General features: G+C 42.6%; 1 protein-coding gene across 1 annotated transcript in view; it reads right to left on the bottom strand.

Annotated features, from left to right (window-relative positions):
- LOC135092693 (immunoglobulin superfamily DCC subclass member 3-like) overlaps positions 1 to 20,000 on the bottom strand; it is a 227,700-nt gene that overhangs the window by 15,021 nt on the left and 192,679 nt on the right. The window contains 8 exon segments of the mRNA XM_063991316.1: positions 1,307 to 1,434; positions 1,709 to 1,955; positions 3,251 to 3,391; positions 5,899 to 5,961; positions 5,963 to 6,043; positions 7,263 to 7,412; positions 9,578 to 9,651; positions 11,222 to 11,410. Coding sequence (XP_063847386.1) covers positions 1,307 to 1,434; positions 1,709 to 1,955; positions 3,251 to 3,391; positions 5,899 to 5,961; positions 5,963 to 6,043; positions 7,263 to 7,412; positions 9,578 to 9,651; positions 11,222 to 11,410 — 1,073 coding nt within the window.

Here is a 20,000-nt window from a genome sequence, read left to right as displayed (position 1 = left end):
GAAGGAAGTAAAAACAAGAGGTCATTTACGAATATACTTTTTTTCATCTCTTCACACAGGCGGAAAACAAACCCACATTTACATTTTCCGCTTGACGCCGCAAAACACAAACATACAAGTTGCAATTCCCACGGCCTGGTTTGCGTGTGCGTGCGTCGTTAATTGTTTGCATTCAATTAAACCCGCACTTTTGATGTATAGTTATGAGCAAAGGATAAACGGCGTGGAAGGATGACAACAACAACAACAACAACAACAACAACAACAACAACAACAACAACAACAACAACAACAACAACAACAACAACAACAACAACAACAACAGTGGCGCGAGAAGTATTGACAATTAAGTTCAATAACGTGAAAATACAGGGTGATATTCCAAAAGGTAATTATGAATCAGTGAAGGCGGACATGAATACCTGAATGGCTGATGATGGAAAGGTGCAAAGATGAGCGGCGGTGCGTGCAGGTAAACAAAACTCACCTGGCGGGTTTACTGTTGAATCTATTTTACTCGTGTTTATGTTTCACTGATTATAACATTGTGTCTCTTAACATTTGCTATTTCTGAAAGCTTATATGATTTTTTTTATTTACCTGCCTATTGGAAAAGTATTGGTTTGTGTTGTCTGAAGGTTAGTTTACTCCTTAAATGACTAGAAACGTGAATGTGGTGAGGGAACAATGTAACCCCACGTATGTTGTATTAATGCCACCAAATGAACGAGAAAACCATTGCCCCCCAAGTTTTAATCTCTTACTAATCTGTATGTCTGTCTGTCTGTCTGTATTTGTCTATTTATACCTGCCTATTTTCGTCTGTCTATATTCTATCTATATATATATTTTTTTCTGTATGTAATCTAACTTTATATCTGCGTCTCTCTCTCTCTCTCTCTCTCTCTCTCTCTCTCTCTCTCTCTCTCTCTCTCTCTCTCTCTGTACGTGTGGCTTGTGTTTTCTCATGTTTTTAGTTAATGTGTTTAGTATAAGAGCAATATGTTGGACCATATTACTTATTGGAATTATAACATATAATTTGTCGGCAATATCTATCTATCTATCTATCTGTCAGTCTGTCTGTCTCCGTTTCTCTACATTTGTCTATCTATCTATCCCGTATGTCTGTCTGTCTTTGTCTCTATACATGTATCTATCTATCTATCTATCTATCTATCCGTATGTCTGTCTGTCTTTGTCTCTACACATGTATCTATCTATCTATCTATCTATCTATCTGTCTATCTATCTGTCTATCTGCCTGCCTGTCTGTGAGTGAGTGTACAGGCGCGGACAGACTCACCTTTCGCTTCCTGTACTGCAGCCTGTACATAATGACGGGTGTGTGGCTCTCTGTCTCCCACGTCAGGGTGTACGAGCTCTTCTCCCCGCCGGCAGGACTGCTGGTGAGGCGCGGCGTGCGGGGGAGGCCTGCAACAACACACACGCCCCCCTTCGTCAGATCACACCTGTCTTATCTTACTCCCTCATTAACATCTGTCTTATCTCCTTATTCACACGTGTTGTCTTATTTTCTCTTTCACACCTGTTTTATCTTATCTCCTCGTTCACACCTGTCTTACCTTACCACTTACACCTCTTATTTTATGTCTATTTACACCTGTCTTCTCATTTTCTCACTCACACGCGTCTTATTCTCATTCACACTTATCTCACCTCCCCTCCCCTCTCGCACCAACCTCACCTGTCAATCTGAGGGAGCTGTTGGTGCTGCCCAGGTTACTTTCAGCAGTACAGGTGTAGTTCCCGAAGTCGTCCTCCTGCACCTGTTTCACGGTCAGGGTGTGGCGGTGCAGGCCATCATGGGTCGAGAGGTGGCGGTCAGTGTTGATAAGGTGACCCCCGCGCATCCAGGTCACTTTGGGGGCTGGTCTCCCATGTACGATGCAAACCAGTTTAGCCTCGTCACCCTCCCCTGTGTGCAAGATGGCCTGTGGAGGGAGAAAGGGGGTAAAATGGAGGAAAGGGAGGGGGATATGGGGGAGGTAAACACGGGGGGACAAGGGTAACAACAGGGAGCGTTAGGGATATAGGGAAAGGTAGGTTAGGGAGAGTAAAAGGAGGATTAGAAACATAAGGAAGGATTAGGGAAGAAAGAGGAAGAACGATTAGTAAGTTCGAGGATTAGGAAATAAGATTAATCACAGAACTTCAATTTTAGGGACGAAATGCGTTGAGTAAATATAATATATACATGACTAAAAAAAACTCTCTCTCTCTCTCTCTCTCTCTCTCTCTCATCTCTCTCTCTCTCTCTCTCTCTCTCTCTCTCATCTCTCTCTCTCTCTCTCTCTCAATAAAAAATAAAGACTTTTCCTGTAAATCTAACTCATGATTACGTGACGAACAAGCGGGAAATCTACCTGTCTTTTCCCTGCCTACCTGTCCTTCCTTCAACAGGTGATAAAAACAACTCATTTAAGACACTTCTAATTACCTGTCCATTGTAGTGACGACAGGTGAGACTGATACGCAGGAATGAGACACACGCAACTGTTATCTGTCTGCCACCTGTCTTACCTGTCCTCACTTAATTAAACAGGTACAGGAAAAATCATTTCTCAGATTCACAATTACCTGGTTATTCTAAATGAACCAACAAGTGTGTGTGTGTGTGTGTGTGTGTGTGTGTGTGTGTGTGTGTGTGTGTGTGTGTGTGTGTGTGTGTCGGGGGTGGCAGGTGTGATGAGAAGTATACCTGTCTAATCCACTACAACACCTGACCACAACTACTCACAATTAACCGAAGTTACAAAAGAACTCGTTTAAATTACCTGTATGCTACACCTACACTTATAACCTCAGGTGTGTATACAAGCAATTAAAAACTAAATAGATAAATCAAAATGAAACTCGCTCAGATTACCTATATACTAGACCTGTACTTAAGAACTCAGGTGTATACAGGTGTGAGGGAGTGACTAAGTGACTGACTGACCGATTGATTGACGGACTGACTAACTGATTGACGGAATGACTGACTGAGTGACTAAGTGACTGACTGACTGACTGATTGACGGACTGACTAACTGACTGACGGAATGATTAACTGACTGACTGACTAAGTGACTGACTGACTGACTGATTGACGGACTGACTAACTGATAGACGGAATGACTGACTGAGTGACTAAGTGACTGACTGACTGACTGAATGACTGAATGAATGAATGAATGGCTGTTTGATTGACTAACGTGCTAACTGACTGACAAACTGATTAACTTACCTGCTCCGTGATAATCTCAGGGGGGTACTTCACTTTCACGGTCATGGTGGCTGAGGAAGGATGGCCCAGACCATTGGAGGCAGTGCAGATGTAGGTTCCTTCCACATGGCGGTCCACATTCTCCAGGGTGATACTCAGACCCTGTGAAGTGATGTGGATGTTCTTCATTCCACCTTTCCCTGACTGATCTACGTATAACTTTCAAGATTTATGTAGATTAGCCAAGATGAAATTAACCTGTTATTCTTTTCTTTCTTGGATGTTTACTTTCATTTCACAATTCTCACACATCTATATATAATTTTGAAGGCATTTTTTTTTTTTACTGTAGTGTCTTGAAAACGTACTTCTATAGTTGGCAAAGATAAAGTTACCCTCTTATTCTTTTTTTTCTTTCTTCATTCCACGATTCTCACATATACATACAATCTTAAGGCATTTTTTTTTTCTACTGTAATGTCTTAAATGTGTACTTCTATAGTTAGCAAAGCTTGTTGTTTTCTTTCTTTATGTTCAAACTATTTATTACAGTTACCTCAGTGTTAATAAAAGGTGATAGCAGTGAAAGGGTTAACTCCGATTTTTGTTTGGGAATTTTTTTGGTTTAGTTTGTGTTAAAATTTGGTTTTCTCTGGGTTTTCCTTAAGAGATTTGGTGTTTTTTTTTTTGTGTGTGTGTGTGTGTTTCTAGATTTTCAGACCTTGTGGAATGGTGACTAGCACTCTTGATTCAGATTTTGTGTGGGATTTTTTTATTTTATTTGTCATATTTTGGTTTTCTCTTGGTGTTCATTCGAGATTTATTTATTTTTTTCATTTTTTTTTCATTTTTTCTAGTGTATTTTTTTCTGTTTTTCTAAGTGTTTATTTTATTTGATTTTTTTAAAGTCTATTTTTTTTTGTGTGTTTACTTTTTAATTTTTTTCTAGGTGTATTTTTTTTCAGTTTTTCTAAGTGTTTTTTTTTTCATTTTTTTCCAAGTCTTTTTAAGTGTTTTCGATATTTTTTTCTCTAATATTTCTCCACCTCCATTTATATATTCTCTTTATACCTTTTATTATTTATGCCACTGTTTAATTCATGTCTCTCCACCACCTCCTCCACTACAGACCTCCACCATAACGATCTTTTTCCACCCTCTTTTTCTCTAATTATTCCACAAACTCTGTAAAATTCTCTTTTTTTATTCCACTATTTCATTCTTGTCTCCACCAACACCACCTCTCTTTCCTTACTTCTTTTCCTATCTCCTCTTAATTTTCCTACTTTTCTCCTTTCCTTACTTTTCCCCTGACTTTTTCCCTCTATCTCTCACCAAACTAATAAACACAAGGGATTATAACATCATTTCCCTCTTCTCCTCTTATTTTCCTCTATTTTTTCCCCTTCACCTTCAGCAGCATCTACTTTCCACCCTGTTCCTCCACTCAACAAGATTCTTCCAGTACCTCCTTCACTCCACCACTACCACTACCACCAGCACCTTTACTCCACTTTTAGCACCGCCTCTCCATCTCTCCACTCCTGCTCTAAGTTCGGTAGCAAAGTTTCCCAGAGCGTTCATATAAAGTTTCCTAAGTTTATATTCCTCTTCGTTTGCTTGTAATTGTGTGAAAAGATCGTTTGTCTTAGTGATGTAAACTTTCTCTCATTTCTTTCCTTCCTCCCTCTCTTACTTACAGTCTATCTCCTTTCTCTCCTCTTTATCCTTCTCCTCTTCGTTACTCCATTTCTTCTCTTCCTCATAATTCTTTGCTTAAAATATCTTCTTTCTTCTGTTTTGTTCCCGCTCTTTGTGTCTTACATTCTCTCTCTCTCTCTCTCTCTCTCTCTCTCTCTCTCTCTCTCTCTCTCTCTCTCTCTCTCTCCGTTTCCAAATCCTCTTCGTTGTTTATTTTTTATTGTTTCCTCTTTTCTTATATCTCCTCTATCGTTTTCCTTTCCTTCTGCTATTCCTGTTTCTCTCTCTCTCTCTCTCTCTCTCTCTCTCTCTCTCTCTCTCTCTCTCTCTCTCTCTCTCTCTCTCTCTCCTTTCCCCTTACCCTATCTCTTCTTTTATTCCTCCTTTCACTTTTATTTCCCCTTTCCATAACTTTTTATCCCTTCTCTTTCCTCCTCTTCTCCTTTATCCCACCTCTTCTTCCTCATCCTCTTCCTTGCCTTAATTCTCTTTTATCTTTTCCATCCTCTCGCTTTTCTCTTTTGCTTCTCCTTACTTCAAAATTTTCCCTTTTCCTTCTGGAGAACTCTGGAACTCCCTGCCTGCTTCTGTATTTCCACCTTCCTATGACTTGAATTCCTGCAAGAGGGAGGTTTCAAGACACTTATCCTTCAATTTTTGACTACCACTTTGGACCTTATTCGGGGACCGGCATCTCAGTGAACCCTTTTTTTTATTGGATTTTGTTGCCCTTGGCCGGTGTCCCTCCTACATAAAAAAAAATTTCATATCTTCCTGCTAAACACACTTCCTTTTCCTATCTGTCCTATTTCTAATCATTTTTTCATCCTGTTGCTTTTCCCTTCTTCCTTTCCCACCTCCTCTTAATCTTCCTACTTCTTCTCTTACTTCCTCTGTACAAAATGAACGAATCAGTAAACACAGAACAGGTTGACACGTTCATAGACAAGTAGTTCCTTTCCACTCACCTCCTCTGACTGGGCGCCGGACGGTAGGTGGCCCTTCTGCCGGCTCCAGCTTATGGCAGCAGGGCGGGTTTCCATCTGCGCGGCACTCCAGGGTGACACTCTGCCCCTGAACCACGTGCTGCACCTCCTCACTCACGCGCTTCACCTGTGGGCGTGGCGGTGGTGGTGGTGGGAGACGGTAAAGGGAGGAAAGGAGGAAGAATGGAGGAAAGAAGTGAGAGTAAAAGGGAGATGAGAGAGAGAGAGAGAGAGAGAGAGAGAGAGAGAGAGAGAGAGAGAGAGAGAGAGAGAGAGAGAGAGAGAGAGAGAAATTCAAATGTTTGCAAGGACAGTGAGGGAGAAAAAAATGGAAAGAATATTTAGTTAATTTTCTTTCTCTAAGGTGAAGGAATATTTAAGAGACAAGTGCAACAACAAGGGCCTACAAATTTACATATAATCATGGGAAATTGTGATCTATCAGTGAAGGGATTAACTCTGCAACACCTGCCAAAACTCCAATATTTCATTACCACCTGTTGCAAACGCATATCCATAATTATTCAACACCTGGAAAGACACACGTACATTCAGACACCTGACTAACACACACACACACACACACACACACACACACACACACACACAACGTCTACCTGAAGAAATTAATCAGTGAAGAGGTTTTTGCAATGTTACCTGTACAATTTTAGCTTAAGTGATTATTTCCCTTTCCTCCTCCTCCTCCTCCTCCTCCTGCTCCTCCTCCTCCTCCTCCTCCTCCTTTTTACCATCCTACGTATCTGTCAGTCACTTACTTTATCACATACAGACTTGAAAGGGCCAAAAAGTCAGCTGCTGTTTGTTCTTTCTTAGTATTATTCTGTGTTTCTCCTCCTCCTCCTCCTCCTTCGCTTCTTGGCTTTTCTTCCGGACATCCAACACCGTTTCTTTACCTCCATTCCTCCGCCTTTCATCACTCAGCCCACACCTTCATTTTCCAAAGTATCTCCCTCCTCCTCCTCCTCCTCCGCTCCCTCTTTTTCCTAGCCTCTAATCCACCCCATCCTCTCTCATTTCCCATACACAAACCACACACACCTTTTTATAGACTCTCTCTCCTCCTTTTCTCCTCCTTCTCCTCCTCCTTGTCCTCCAATATCCCTCTCTTTTCCTTCCTTCTTTTCTCTCCTTTATCCTCTCCATCACCCTCTCTCATCTTTCATGCACAAACTCACATCTTTCTCTTCACCTGTCCTCAGTTTAGCCAATAACTTCACCTACCACTCACCTTCACTTTCATCTAATTAATTCCCTTCACCTGCCTTCACCTCAGCCAGTTAAAATCCCAATCACCTTCACCTTATTAGTTCTTCACCTGTCCTTACCTTAGCCTGGTACTGCACGTCTAAGGTGTGGTTCACTTCAATGGCAGGTGAGGTCTCGATTCTGCACACGTAACTACCAGCGTGGGTCCTCCGCACTCCACTCAGCTTGAAGGAGTTGCCCTCTTTCATCAGCTTCATCTTTGGTCTAAGCTGTAGGAGGGAGAGCTTGAGTAGTGACAGGTGTGAATATAAACGTAGGTAAAGTATATACTGAAAGCGGAGCATCGAAATGAACTGCTTATTAAGAAGAGTGGAGGGAGACAGAGCAAGGTTAAGATAGTTAAGTCTACGGACACACTGCTGGAACGAGTGTGAAGTGGACGGAGAGCTGTAGACCTGGGCAGACCGGTAGATGACAGAGGAAGGTGTATCTGTGGTCGCCTGTGTCGCTTAACTGGCAACACGGTGGAGGTAAACGTACGTAAGATGCTTGGTCAAGGTGTAAAGGAAAGATTTTGAGTTTTGACTAGAAATGGCAGGTTTGAATGAAGGATGAGTAAGATAAGGTGATGTAAGGTAATGTTTTGTTTAGCCTGAGTGGGTTCTTTGGTCTGTGTAAAGAAGAGATTTTGAGTAGAAATGACAGGTTTGAATGGAGACAAATATGAGTAACGTGAGGTACAATTAACGTGACAAAGTAAGATGATGAAAATAGGAATGAGTTACCGTTTTCTTTTTTTTTCGTAAATTTATAACTTTTCCCAAATTTATAAGATTTTTTCCAAACTTACATTTTTTTTTTCGCCCTGATCGGTAAAGTTAAAAAAAAAGTAAAGTAAAACAATCAAAGGCATTTTCTTAAGTTTATAATCTTTTTTCCCTAATGAGTTAGTTTCCTTGATACGCTCGTGAGGGAAAATCCTACTTTTTAAATGAAGGAAAATATGAGTAACGTTACATAAAAGTAAAATAAAACAATAAAACCAAGAATCATTTATCGTATTCTCTCTTTTTTGTGTGAATTCGTAACCTTTCTTTCCCCTGACCTGTTTCTCTGAAGCTTTCCTTTCAATTCACGATGGTTTCAGGTTCACAAGACAAGGCAACGCAGGTGTGACGAGCAGAAAGCAACACCGAACAACAGGTGACATTCAGAGGTAACACTAAAATTCATACTGAGAAATAAAGTAAACTCACACACTCTTCTATTTCCTCCTGCAAGTGACGTGAACTGTTTCGAAAGCAGAGTATCAAAACACCTCAGAAAATACACTGTCCTCCCCTTCCCTCTTCTCTTTCTCTCTCTCCCTCCCTCCCTCTCTGTTCTCATACTCCCGTTTTCTTTTTCAGCGCTAGACAGTGTAAGGTGAGTGCGGCAAAAAGCAAAATATTACACAATGCTGGACGGAGGTAAGATGAATGAGAGGAGAAAAGTTTAAGAGAATCAAATATTAGTGTGATTATCTGCGCATCTCTGTAACTCAGCGCTGGACAATGAAAATTCAGTGTGAAGTGACGAGATTTCTGACTCTGCACCAACAAACAATAAGGATGAGTGGGGTGAAAAAAGTCTAAAGGAATCAAGTATCAATGTTGTGAATATCAGTGTGATTATCTCCATATTTCTGTAACTCAGCGCTGGACAATGGAAATTCAGTGAGAAGTGACGAGATTTCTGACTGCACCAACAGACAATAAAAATGAGTGGGGTGAAAAAAAGTCTAAAGGAATCAAGTATCAATGTTGTGAATATTAGTGTGATTATCTCCATATTTCTCTAACTCAGCGCTGGACAATGGAAATTCAGTGAGAAGTGACGAGATTTCTGACTGCACCAACAGACAATAAGGATGAGTGGGGTGAAAAAAAGTCTAAAGGAATCAAGTATCAATGTTGTGAATATCAGTGTGATTATCTCCATATTTCTGTAACTCAGCGCTGGACAATGGAAATTCAGTGAGAAGTGACGAAATTTCTGACTCTGCACCAACAAACGATAAGAATGAGTGGGGTGAGAAAAGTCTAAAGGAATCAAATATCAATGCTGTGAATAACTGTATATGTCTGTAACTCAATGCTACACGATGGAAGGTTACTGTAGCGCGTGACAAAGACCCGTATTCAGAAACAGTTTGTTCCTTCACCTCGACTGTTTTCCAAGGTCAGAGAGACGATTAGCCAAGTTCCCAAGAGCGTTTCTCCTATTAGTAACGTACAAGTCTTGTTAACCTCTCACTATGACCACAAAAACACCTTTAAAAATCCAATGTAACTTCAACTAAAGCCCTTTGAATGCAGTGGAGGTGAAGCGCAGAAGTGTTCAGAATATGGCCCAAGATTTCTGACTATATCAACAAACAAGAGGGTCTACTTACCGCTCTGTCGCCAACAAACAGAAGGCGGTGCTCTCCGTTGGGCGCAAAATGCTTGAACATGAGAACGTGGTCACCTGAGGGAAGACAAAGGGGTGGAACAGGTAAGTTAACCCTTTCAATGGAGAAGCAACAATTCACACCACAGAAAAGAATGGAAGTTTTTTTTTTCTTTAAGTACGTACAAGAAAAAAAGAAATAAGAAAAGAATAGATTTTGCGATTTCTTGTCTATATGATGTTTGAAGTGGCTACAGTACGAGAAGAAATGTCCCAGAGTGGTTATTGACTGAGGAAGGGTGTGACAAATGAAAGAATAAGGAGTTGTAGTAAGAAGGTTGGAAATGTAAGCTTAAAGTAAAGAATAATAAAGTAAAGTTAATATAATGAGGAAGGATGAAAGTACACAGAAAGAGGACAGAGTGGGAGAATAAATTGAGGAACAGGTGAGACTTGAGGTGAAAATAAAGATGGAAAAGTAATAAAATGAAGATGATGAGGGTCGAAGTTGGTGAATAGTAGAAGAGAAAAGATTTTAAGATGGAGGTGAACAGGAGATGAATACATGGAAAAGAAAAATACATGTGATAAAAAATAAGTGAAAGTTAAATAGAAGCAATGATAAAACAAGGGATAAATATTAATAAAAATGAAGATAAGGAGAGAAAAAAAGTCGAGACAGAGATGAAACAAGATAAAAAAAAAGTAAAAAAAAAAGAAAAAGTGAGAAAAAGAAAACAGCAATGAAGGTGACAGAAAAAAGTGATAAAACAAAACAAAACAAAAAAAATCAAAAGCTAACAAAACAAATAAAACACGAACGAAAAATAAACCACGACTAAAAAATGACATGAAAAACAAACCAAGAAAGATAATTATCACTAAAATCTTAATGTTCCTCTTAATTCCTCATCATCATCACCTTAAGAGGAAAAAAAAAAAGACCAAAGTAATTATTCCTGATTTTCCTCTGAGTGAAAAATATTAAGAGTGACTTTTAATCTTCCTTTGAGAGACCAGAAAGTTTTGCAATTATTATAAAGTGAACTGATGAGAATGCAAGAGAAAAAAATAAGTCACGGTTACAAAATTTCCTTTAATAAACATTGAGAGAGAGAGAGAGAGAGAGAGAGAGAGAGAGAGAGAGAGAGAGAGAGAGAGAGAGAGAGAGAGAGAGAGAGAGAGAGAGAGAGAGAGAGAGAGCAAACATGCAGATCACGGTCGTATACAAGATATAAAAAGAGATGAACACACACACACACACACACACACACACACATAAACCAAGACCCTATAGTTAGACAGGCAAATATACACTTAAAATAGTAGTAGTAGTAGTAGTAGTAGTAGTAGTAGTAGTAGTAGTGGAAATAGTAGTAGTAGTAGAGTAGTGGAAATAATAGTAGTAGTAGTAGTAGAAATAGGAGTAGTAACGTTAATAGTTGTAATAATAAATAGTGGTAAGTTGTTGTTGTAGTAGTAGTAGTAGTAGAAGTAGTAGTAGTAGTAGTAGTAGTAGTAGTAGTAGTAGTAGTAGTAGTAGTTGAAACAGAAATAGTAACAGTAACAGCCAATATCTATAATAAGGACAATTAACTAACCACCATCACCACCACCACCACCACCAGCACCACCAGCACACCCTCACCTTGGTTCTCCACTTGGCACGGGAAGGTGATGTCGCCGCCCACCTCCACGGAGAACAGCTGGCCCTTGGAGGTGAAGGAGGGCATGAGGTGGCTAACCGGGTATTCCTCCTCGTAGTCAGTCACCTCCTCGCCTGTTATATTTTCATCGTAGTCATATTCATCGTAGTAGTTCGTCTCTGTCCCGATTACTGAGGAGAGAGAGAGAGTGGGTGGGTGAGTGAGTTAAGTCAGTTGGGTGAGAGAGTGTGTAGGTCAGTGAGTGGGTTGAGTGTGTCTGCGTCTGTGTTGATTTTAAGGGATTGTGAAGTGTATTCGTGTTTTGTGTCTTGTATTTGTTGTTGTTGTTTTTTGTTTTTTTATCTTGTATTTGTTGTTGTTTTTTTTTTTTATCTTAAGGACTGTGTGTGTTTGATACCTGTGTAATTTTCAACTACGTATGTTTATTCAAAAGTGTTGTATTCTTTTCTTACGAGTGTTTATTTATTTAATCTATCTATCTATCTATCTCTCTCTGTGTGTGTGTGTGTGTGTGTGTGTGTGTGTGTGTGTGACTGACTGACTGGATTGGTAGGATGAATGGCCGGTCGACTGATTGAATAATTAGGTGGATGACTGACCGACTAAGTGGCTGGTTGTGAGGCTGGGAGTTTGACTGACTGACTGACTGACTGACTGAGCGAAAGAGTGACTGACTGAACGAAAGGATGACTGACTGACTGACTGACTGACTGAATGAATGACTGGCTGTCTGTCTAATTCCTAATCTGCTTGGCCGCTCAGCCCTGGCCAGCGGTGGTTCGAATCCCTCACTCCGGGATTCAACAAGTTAATTTGCAAGTTTAGTGAGTTACAGAGTTACCTGTCACGTGTTGTGCAGGTGACAGGTATTGCTTTCTCGAGAGGTAAAAAAAAAAAAAAAAAGAAAGACATGGTTACAAAGAATAAATAAAAAAAAAAAGATTAATAATACGTGGAAATCTATTTACAGCAAGATCAAAATATATTTATACAGAAAAAAAATCTTTTCAGTTCTTATACAGCTCAGGGAAGACAAGAAAAGAAACAAAAGAAAAGCGAAAGGAAATCAAGAAAGAAGTCACGATTCAACTCAATCCAACAAACAAAGCAAGAAATGTGAAAAAAAATTTATTATATATATATATATATATATATATATATATATATATATATATATATATATATATATATATATATATATATATATATATATATATATATATACTCGTATATATATGATGAAGTGCTCAGATGGACGAAACGAAGTGAAACTGTGACATCAAAGAGACTGCCTTCCCCTTCCCTCCCTCCCTTCCCTCCCTCCTTCCCCTATTCCCATCCCCACCACCACCAGCAGCAAGTGTGTGCGTTCGTTCGTGTGTCTTATTTTCCAAGCAGCATTTTGTCCGTGAGTCGATTTGCGCGCCGCCGTCCCCCGTCGAGTCTTTGGCAAACAGGTTCCAACATTCCCGCAATTAATAAGTGTTACCCCAAAAATCGCCGCTATCTTGCGCTCGCTGCCCGGTTCTCGTTTTCTCTCTTGCAAATAATACTTCCCGCTCGCCGTTTTCGTTCGAAGCTTCGTGTTGAAGCGAACCTGCGGGTGGAAGCGGTACAGAGAGAGAGAGAGAGAGAGAGAGAGAGGCCCGTATTCAGAAACGCTTTGCTCTCTCAACACTGTTTTCAAAGGCCACAGAGATGATTAACCGGGTTGACAAGAGCGTTTCTCGGTTTAATAATGAACATAAGAACATAAGAACATAAGAAATAAGGGAAGCTGCAAGAAGCCACCAGACTTACACGTGGCCGTCCCTCTATGAAAAATACCCACCTATTTCCACCTATCATCCTCATTTCCACCAATCATCCCATAATGTAGAAGTGTTGTTATTAATCTGCCCCTGCAACCATAGAAGCATGCTTAAAGACCCGTGTCACTTCAACTAGAGGCTTTTAAATGCAGTGGAGAGAGAGAGAGAGAGAGAGAGAGAGAGAGAGAGAGAGAGAGAGAGTCGCGCGCACCACCACCACCACAGCTACGACAGTTCCACACGTATATTTTTCAATTCCTGTCCAGTTTTGATATTAAAAGCGCCGTGCCCGTTAAAATATGCAGGACAGAAGAGCATTTAGGATCCGCTGGCAGGCTCGTAAAGAGTGAAGGAGACGAGTAAAGAGAGGACCTGCTAACACGACGGTAACTGTAATCCCTCTTACCTTTAATAACCCTTTGACTGTTATTTGGCACATCTTTCCTTAATTAATTACTTGGCACACCTTTCCTTAATAATTTGGTACACCTTAATTAATTGGTACACCTTTCCTTAATCATTTGGTACACTTTTCATTAATTACCAATCACTCGGAGACATCTTTACTTGTTCTAGACACATCCAATCTTTAGACTGGGTATAAATAGCAAAATCTTTTCTTTTAATCCCCTTTTTTCTTGCAGATGTTTAGAGACTTCTTGTATTATTTCTGTGCCTTTGTCTTAACCTTACTCCCGCTCCGTGAGAGAGAGAGAGAGAGAGAGAGAGAGAGAGAGAGAGAGAGAGAGAGAGAGAAGAGAGAGAGAAAGAGAAGAGATAGAGGAGAGAGAGAGAGAGAGAGAGAGAGAGAGAGAAATAATGTGCGAGAAGCGGAGCGTGACAAAATAATTGGTGGTAATAAGCAAAGAAGACGAATAAAGGTTAGATTTAACAGTACAGTGAACATGTGGCTCCTTCCCTCCTACTTTGAGGGTGAAACAGTGCAAGTTTCCAAGTGGTGGTAGCAGAAACTAAGGGGTAGGAAGACGAAAGACACAAGAGAACAAGTACTGTCTAAAATACAAGTTTCTAAGTGGTAACAAGAGAAAGTACATGGTAATACGATACGAGAGAAAGTAGAGAGAAGAGATTTAATACTGAAGAGATTTAATACTGTGGTTACTTAAGTCTACCCCTCCTACTCTAAAATAATACAAGTTTCTAAGTGGTAATAGTTGAAAATAAGTGGTAGTACGAGACGAGAGAAAGTAAAGAGAAGAGATTTAATACTGTGGTTACTTAAGTCCATCTTCCTACTCTAAAATAATACAAGTTTCTAAGTGGTAGTAGCAAAAAGTAAGTGGTAGTAAGAGAAATGATAAAAGATAAAAAAAAAAATAAGCTAAAACAATGGCCACTTAAACATAAACCCTTTCTTCCTCTTTTATTGCTAAGTAACCCTTTCTTACTCCTTTACTGCTAAGATAATGTAACTTTATAAGTGGGTAGTAGCAAAAAGTAAGTCATAGTGAGAGACAAGTGACAAGAAATCAAGTCAAGAGATAAGGAGGTTAAAACGGCCACTTATCTCCTTGCTTTCTCCTCCACGTGGCTGGAATCAGTAAGTGGCGAGGCGCGGCAAAAGGAGACAAGTAAAGAGAGAGTCCACTAGCACAACCACCAACAAATTCCTTACTTTTTCTATGATAATCCAATAAGTATAAGTATCAAGACACGGTAATGGAGACACGGGGAGGGTAATGGAGACAAGGGGGAGGGGAAGATCAGAAAAAATAAAAAAATAAGCCACGCAGACACGGCACGGTATATCTGTACTATTTGTAGTATTCTTGGCAAATACACCACAAATTATTACTAACATCACTATCATTACTATTATCGTTACATTCCTCGCCTTCTGCTCGTCACGAAGACTAGGAGAGAGAGGGTAAAAGCTAATTCCACCACTACAACAGTCATCAGACCTTCACATCCCGCTCCCTCCTTGAAAGATTGAAGCACAAGACTCGAAATTATTCCTAACTCCTGACTGCGGCGCTCCGGTCCTCCCAGCCCTGAAATGTTCACGAGCTCCAAATGTCACCGCAATAAATTTAGTCCCACGTGCATTAATATCAATTGTCCATCACGTGCACTCTCCGCCGCCAGTCTAGCACGGTAAAAAAGACGCCACACCGGCACGTATGTCTGAGAAAAACTCTTAAGATGTTATGTGTGAGTGGTGAAGTGAAGTTGTTTCTTCCGTTTTCCTTTACTATACTCCGTCCTTTTCATAAACACTGGAATATTTCAGCCTGGTGTCATTGTGCATATCGTTGGTGTGTGTGTGTGTGTGTGTGTGTGTGTGTAATTACTGTTGTTGTTGTTGTTAAGGGTTTTTATTGAGGAGTCGGGCGGTTTTATGTGGCTGTTAGGTTAGTTTAAGTGGGGTTGGTTAGGTTAGGTTAGGTTAGGTTAGGTTTAGATTAGGTTAGGTTAGGTTAGGTTAGGTTAGGTTAGGTTAGGTTGGGTAGATTAGGTTAGGTTAGGTTAGGTTGGGTTAGGTTAGGTTAGGTTAGGTTAGGTTAGGTTGGGTTGGGTTCGTGTTGGGTGAAGATAGGTTAGGCTGAGATAGGTTAAGTAGGGCTGGATTAGGGAAAGTTAGTTGAGTGTGTTAGCTGTGTTAGGGTATTTTAGTTAGGTTGTGTGTGGTTGAGTTCGGGTGTGTTAAGTTATAGGTCAAGTACATTAATTAGGTTAGATTAAACTAGATTACATTACCTTTGACAAATAATAATAGGGTACGATAATTACGTATGAAGCAATGTTATAGATAGTGACTTGACATAAATATGATCAAGCCAGAGAGAGAGAGAGAGAGAGAGAGAGAGAGAGAGAGAGAGAGAGAGAGAGAGAGAGAGAGAGAGAGAGAGAGAGAGAGAGAGAGAGAGAGAGAGAGAATTACGTAACCTTAACTAGCTCCATCTCACAAAACAAACCATTACAACAATCGCAAACACCAAAAACAAACAAACAAACAAACAAAAACCTTTTCGCACTAATTATTATTACTACTATTATTACAATTATTGCAACCACTACTATTACTTTCACAACATCGACACTGAAGACCTAAACAGCCCAATGACCAATTAATATATTACCTGGCACGGCTTCCCTCCCGCCACAACAAGTAATGATATATGGGTCACACCTGTCCCTACCTGTTCTCACCTGTGCTCGCCTCACCTGCCCCCGTGGCCCACATATCGACCAGGTAAAGACGCACACCTGAACAGCGCCTTCCATTACTACGGAGGATTGAACTAGTGACACGTGTAGTGAGAACAGTGACGAGAGAGAGGGAGAGAGAGAGAGAGAGAGAGAGCCACCCACTCCTCATCACTGCCTCGCTACCCTTGGCAAACTCTCCAGCCATTTGAAGCTTCGAATACTGAAGTCGAGACGGGCAAACTCGGGATACTGGAAAGTGTAAGGCCAGTTGATCCCAGCACGCGAGAAATCGGAGAGAGAGAGAGAGAGAAAGAGAGAGAGAGACCTTACCACTTCATGTTAAACTAGATACACACACACACACACACACACACACACACACGTACAGACAGACACACGGGTGGATTCCTACCTCTCTTCGTTCAGTTTAATTCAGTGAGTTAGATTATTCAGATTTTTCTTTTTCTTTCATTTAAAAATATCTGTGTTGTTTCTCTTCTTTCCTTGTTCGTCTTCATGTGGGTTTGTTCTCTTCTTCTTCTTTCTCTTGTTCTTGTTCGTTTTTTTTTTTTTTTTTGCTTTTCTTTCTCTTTTTTTTTTTTTTTGGTTGTTTCTGTTCTCTCGTCATTTTGGATTTCTTCATCTTCTTCTTCTTCTTCTTTATTCTTCTCCTCCTCCTCCTCCTTCTCCTCGTCATAATTCAAGGCTTCTTTCTCTCCTCCACAATTCAGGGTCTTCTCCTCCTCCTCCTCCTCATTCTGGATCTTCCTCCTCTTCCTTAGTACTGGGAATATTCTTCCTCCTCTTCCTGACAACACTATTGCACTTCCTCCTCCTCCTCCTCCTCACAATACACTTTTCTTCTCCTCCTCCTCCTCCGCCTCACGCTTTTCTCTCACTCCCGATTCAGTCCACCAATCACAAGTCTTAGTTCCGAAGCAGATTCGAACACCAACGAAGCAGCGAGCCTGATACTTGGTAAATCGTTATCTTTTGTTCAGTGTGTGTGTGTGTGTGTGTGTGTGTGTGTAATGGTAACTCAGGGCAACGATAATTGATGATAATGATTCTAATATGTACGTACGTAGTTGTGGAAGGGTACAAAGTCAGGGGCGTAACGAAGCTTCGAAGGCAAAACAAAGCTAGGCAAAGGAAAGCAGAGAGTAATTCGAGACAGAAAACGAAGCAATTAAATAAATGAAGGAAATAAAAACGGAAAAAAAAGAAGAAAAACAGGATACTGTGCAATTAGAGAGAGAGAGAGAGAGAGAGAGAGAGAGAGAGAGAGAGAGAGAGAGAGAGAGAGAGAGAGAGTAAAATACCACCAATCTTTACCTCAATCTCACCCATACATCCACCGCCCCATTTCCCCCTTCCCTGCTCCACCCCATCTACTTTTAGCATGCCAGGGAAGGAGGGGTACGGAAAGGAGGGGTGGGGGAAGAGTAAGAGGGGGAGGAGGGAGGGGTCGAACCAGTTTATCAGATCACGTACAAATTACAGCGCAGCGCCACGACCCGATGGTGCCCCGATAACCTCTCTCTCTCTCTCTCTCCTCTCCTCCTCTCTCCTCTCCTCTCTCTCTCTCTCTCCTGGAGCTTCCCTTCCTTCTTTCCATCTTCTCGCCCTTCCATCATTCTCCTACGAGTATTCTCTCTCTCTCTCTCTCTCTCTCTCTCTCTCTCTCTCTCTCTCTCTCTCTCTCTCTCTCTCTCTCTCTCTCTCACTCTGTCCATCCCATCTTCCTTTCCTTTCACCCATACCAAGTCTCCCTCCCATCCCAGTATCCCCCCATTTCATATCCCTCCCATCCCCACCTCTTCCTACTCTCTCTAACTCTCCCCTACTCATCATCAAAACTCTCTCTCTCTGCCCCTTCTCTTCTTACGAGCTTTTCCTCTCCCTTTCTTTCGTCCCGTCGCGCCGCGCCTGACTGATAAAGGGAGAGAGGGAGAGGGAGAGGGAGGAAGCGTGTGGGAGGGCTCATTCCTCACTTTCCTTCCCTTGCTAAAGAACTTCGATGTACTACAACCTGTCTGGGTATTGATTCTCTCTCTCTCTCTCTCTCTCTCTCTCTCTCTCTCTCTCTCTCTCTCTCTCTCTCTCTCTCTCTCTCTCTCTCTCTCTCCTTTTGAGTCACGGTGCTCGAGGAAAAAATGGTGTCGGTATATAATGAATATGATGTGTGTGTGTGTGTGTGTGTGTGTGTGTGTGTGTGTGTGTGTGTGTGTGTGTGTGTGTGTGTGTGTGTGTGCTAAATTTCAGTCCCAAGCAGCCAGGTTGGCGCACCCTGAGTGGCGTCATCCTGAATGTGGTTCAGTTTGATATTCGGCAAATCTTGAACAAGAAACGTGATTAAACAAAAATGTCTGGAAACAAAATGAGTTGTAACTTGAAGTGTGTAGCTCGCGCCGCCACGCTGCGGCAAGCTCCCTCACGCCTGCGGCTCAGCGTGCGGCAGCCACGCCGAGGCTGCCTGCCGTGGGTGGCCCAAGAAGCGCACGGTGGCCACCTTCTGCTTCAAGGAGGTTCTCTGGCAACAGGGGGCCTCTGGCGAGTACGAACAGACCGCAGAGTGCGGCATGAAGGACCTGGCGAAGCTGAGTCGCCTGGAGGCTGACCTGCCCGTCAAGGTGAAATACTGGATCAAGGGGCGGCCCAGCAAGGCGCTCCTGCAGGTATCACTGGGCGCCCTGCTGGACCAGCTGGAGAGCACCCCTGCCTCCGAGGCCTGGTTGGCATTCACTGCCACAGGCCAGGAGCAGCGGGTGTGCTGGCAGCCCGCGCAACCACCAGCACGGTGCCGGCGCCGTGAGTGACGACGGTCTGGAGGACTCGGCAGACCCGCCCCTGGGGTACGATGACCTGTGGGGCTCGAGCGGCGAAAGTCCCCTGGAGGAGGACCTGGCCCTCGAGACCCCCGTCCCCTGCGTTATGGAGGACGGCGAGGAAGCTGACGGGGAGTGGGAGACTTTCTTCAACCCCTCCACCGGCAAGACACTGCGGCTTCCCCGCCACACCGAGGAGGAGGCCGCGGAGAAGCTGTTGGCTCATTGGGCGTGGACCAGCCTGGACGACCTGTTCTGTCCTCAGGCCACTGCGAAGTGGCGAGGCCCAGGGGCGTGGACCAGCGAAGACGACCTGCTCAGTGTTCGCGCCCTGCGCATCGTGGCGGGCATTCGGCCTATGGTGAAGAAGCCGCGGCTTCCCGAGGGGTCCTCAGTGGTGGGAGCAGGCCAGCTCTGGCACTGCTGCTACTCCTGTGCCTCTCCCTGGTGAGGGGGGCCACCAGCTTCTTACAAACTGGAACCTGCCTGCCTTCCCAGGATCCAATGCCGCGCCTTGCCTCCCTGATGGGGCAGACGCGGGGCTGCCCGAGGTGCCCCTGCCCGCCCCCCACCGCTGTGGTGGGGCTGAGGCGGGGGTGCCAGAGGTGCCCTTGTCTGCACCTCAGCGGCGTGGCGAGGCGGGGCGAGGAGCCACAAGGCGGCGGCGGCGCCCCTTCCTCACTGTCATGGCGGCACTGGCCTACTTGATCCTCGTCAAGTGGATCGTCGACCGTGGCGACAACATGCTGGACCACATCAGTGCACGTGTGGATGGCTGGGTGCGGATGTGGCTCATTGGATGAGTCAATGTGGCTGAGTGAGTGGGTGAGTGAGTGGATGAGTGAGTGGTGAGTGGTGAGTGGGTGGATGAACCTTCCGTGGGTGTGAGTGTATCGTGCTTTCTTCACTGAGCCTAGTCAAGGCTGAATCTGGAGGACATTTTGGGA

The sequence above is a fragment of the Scylla paramamosain genome, chromosome 40, assembly GCF_035594125.1.
Source record: "Scylla paramamosain isolate STU-SP2022 chromosome 40, ASM3559412v1, whole genome shotgun sequence".
In the NCBI taxonomy this organism is placed as follows: domain Eukaryota; kingdom Metazoa; phylum Arthropoda; class Malacostraca; order Decapoda; family Portunidae; genus Scylla; species Scylla paramamosain.
The sequence above is the reverse complement of the archived record's forward strand: the minus strand, read 5'-3'. Positions and strand labels throughout refer to the sequence as shown.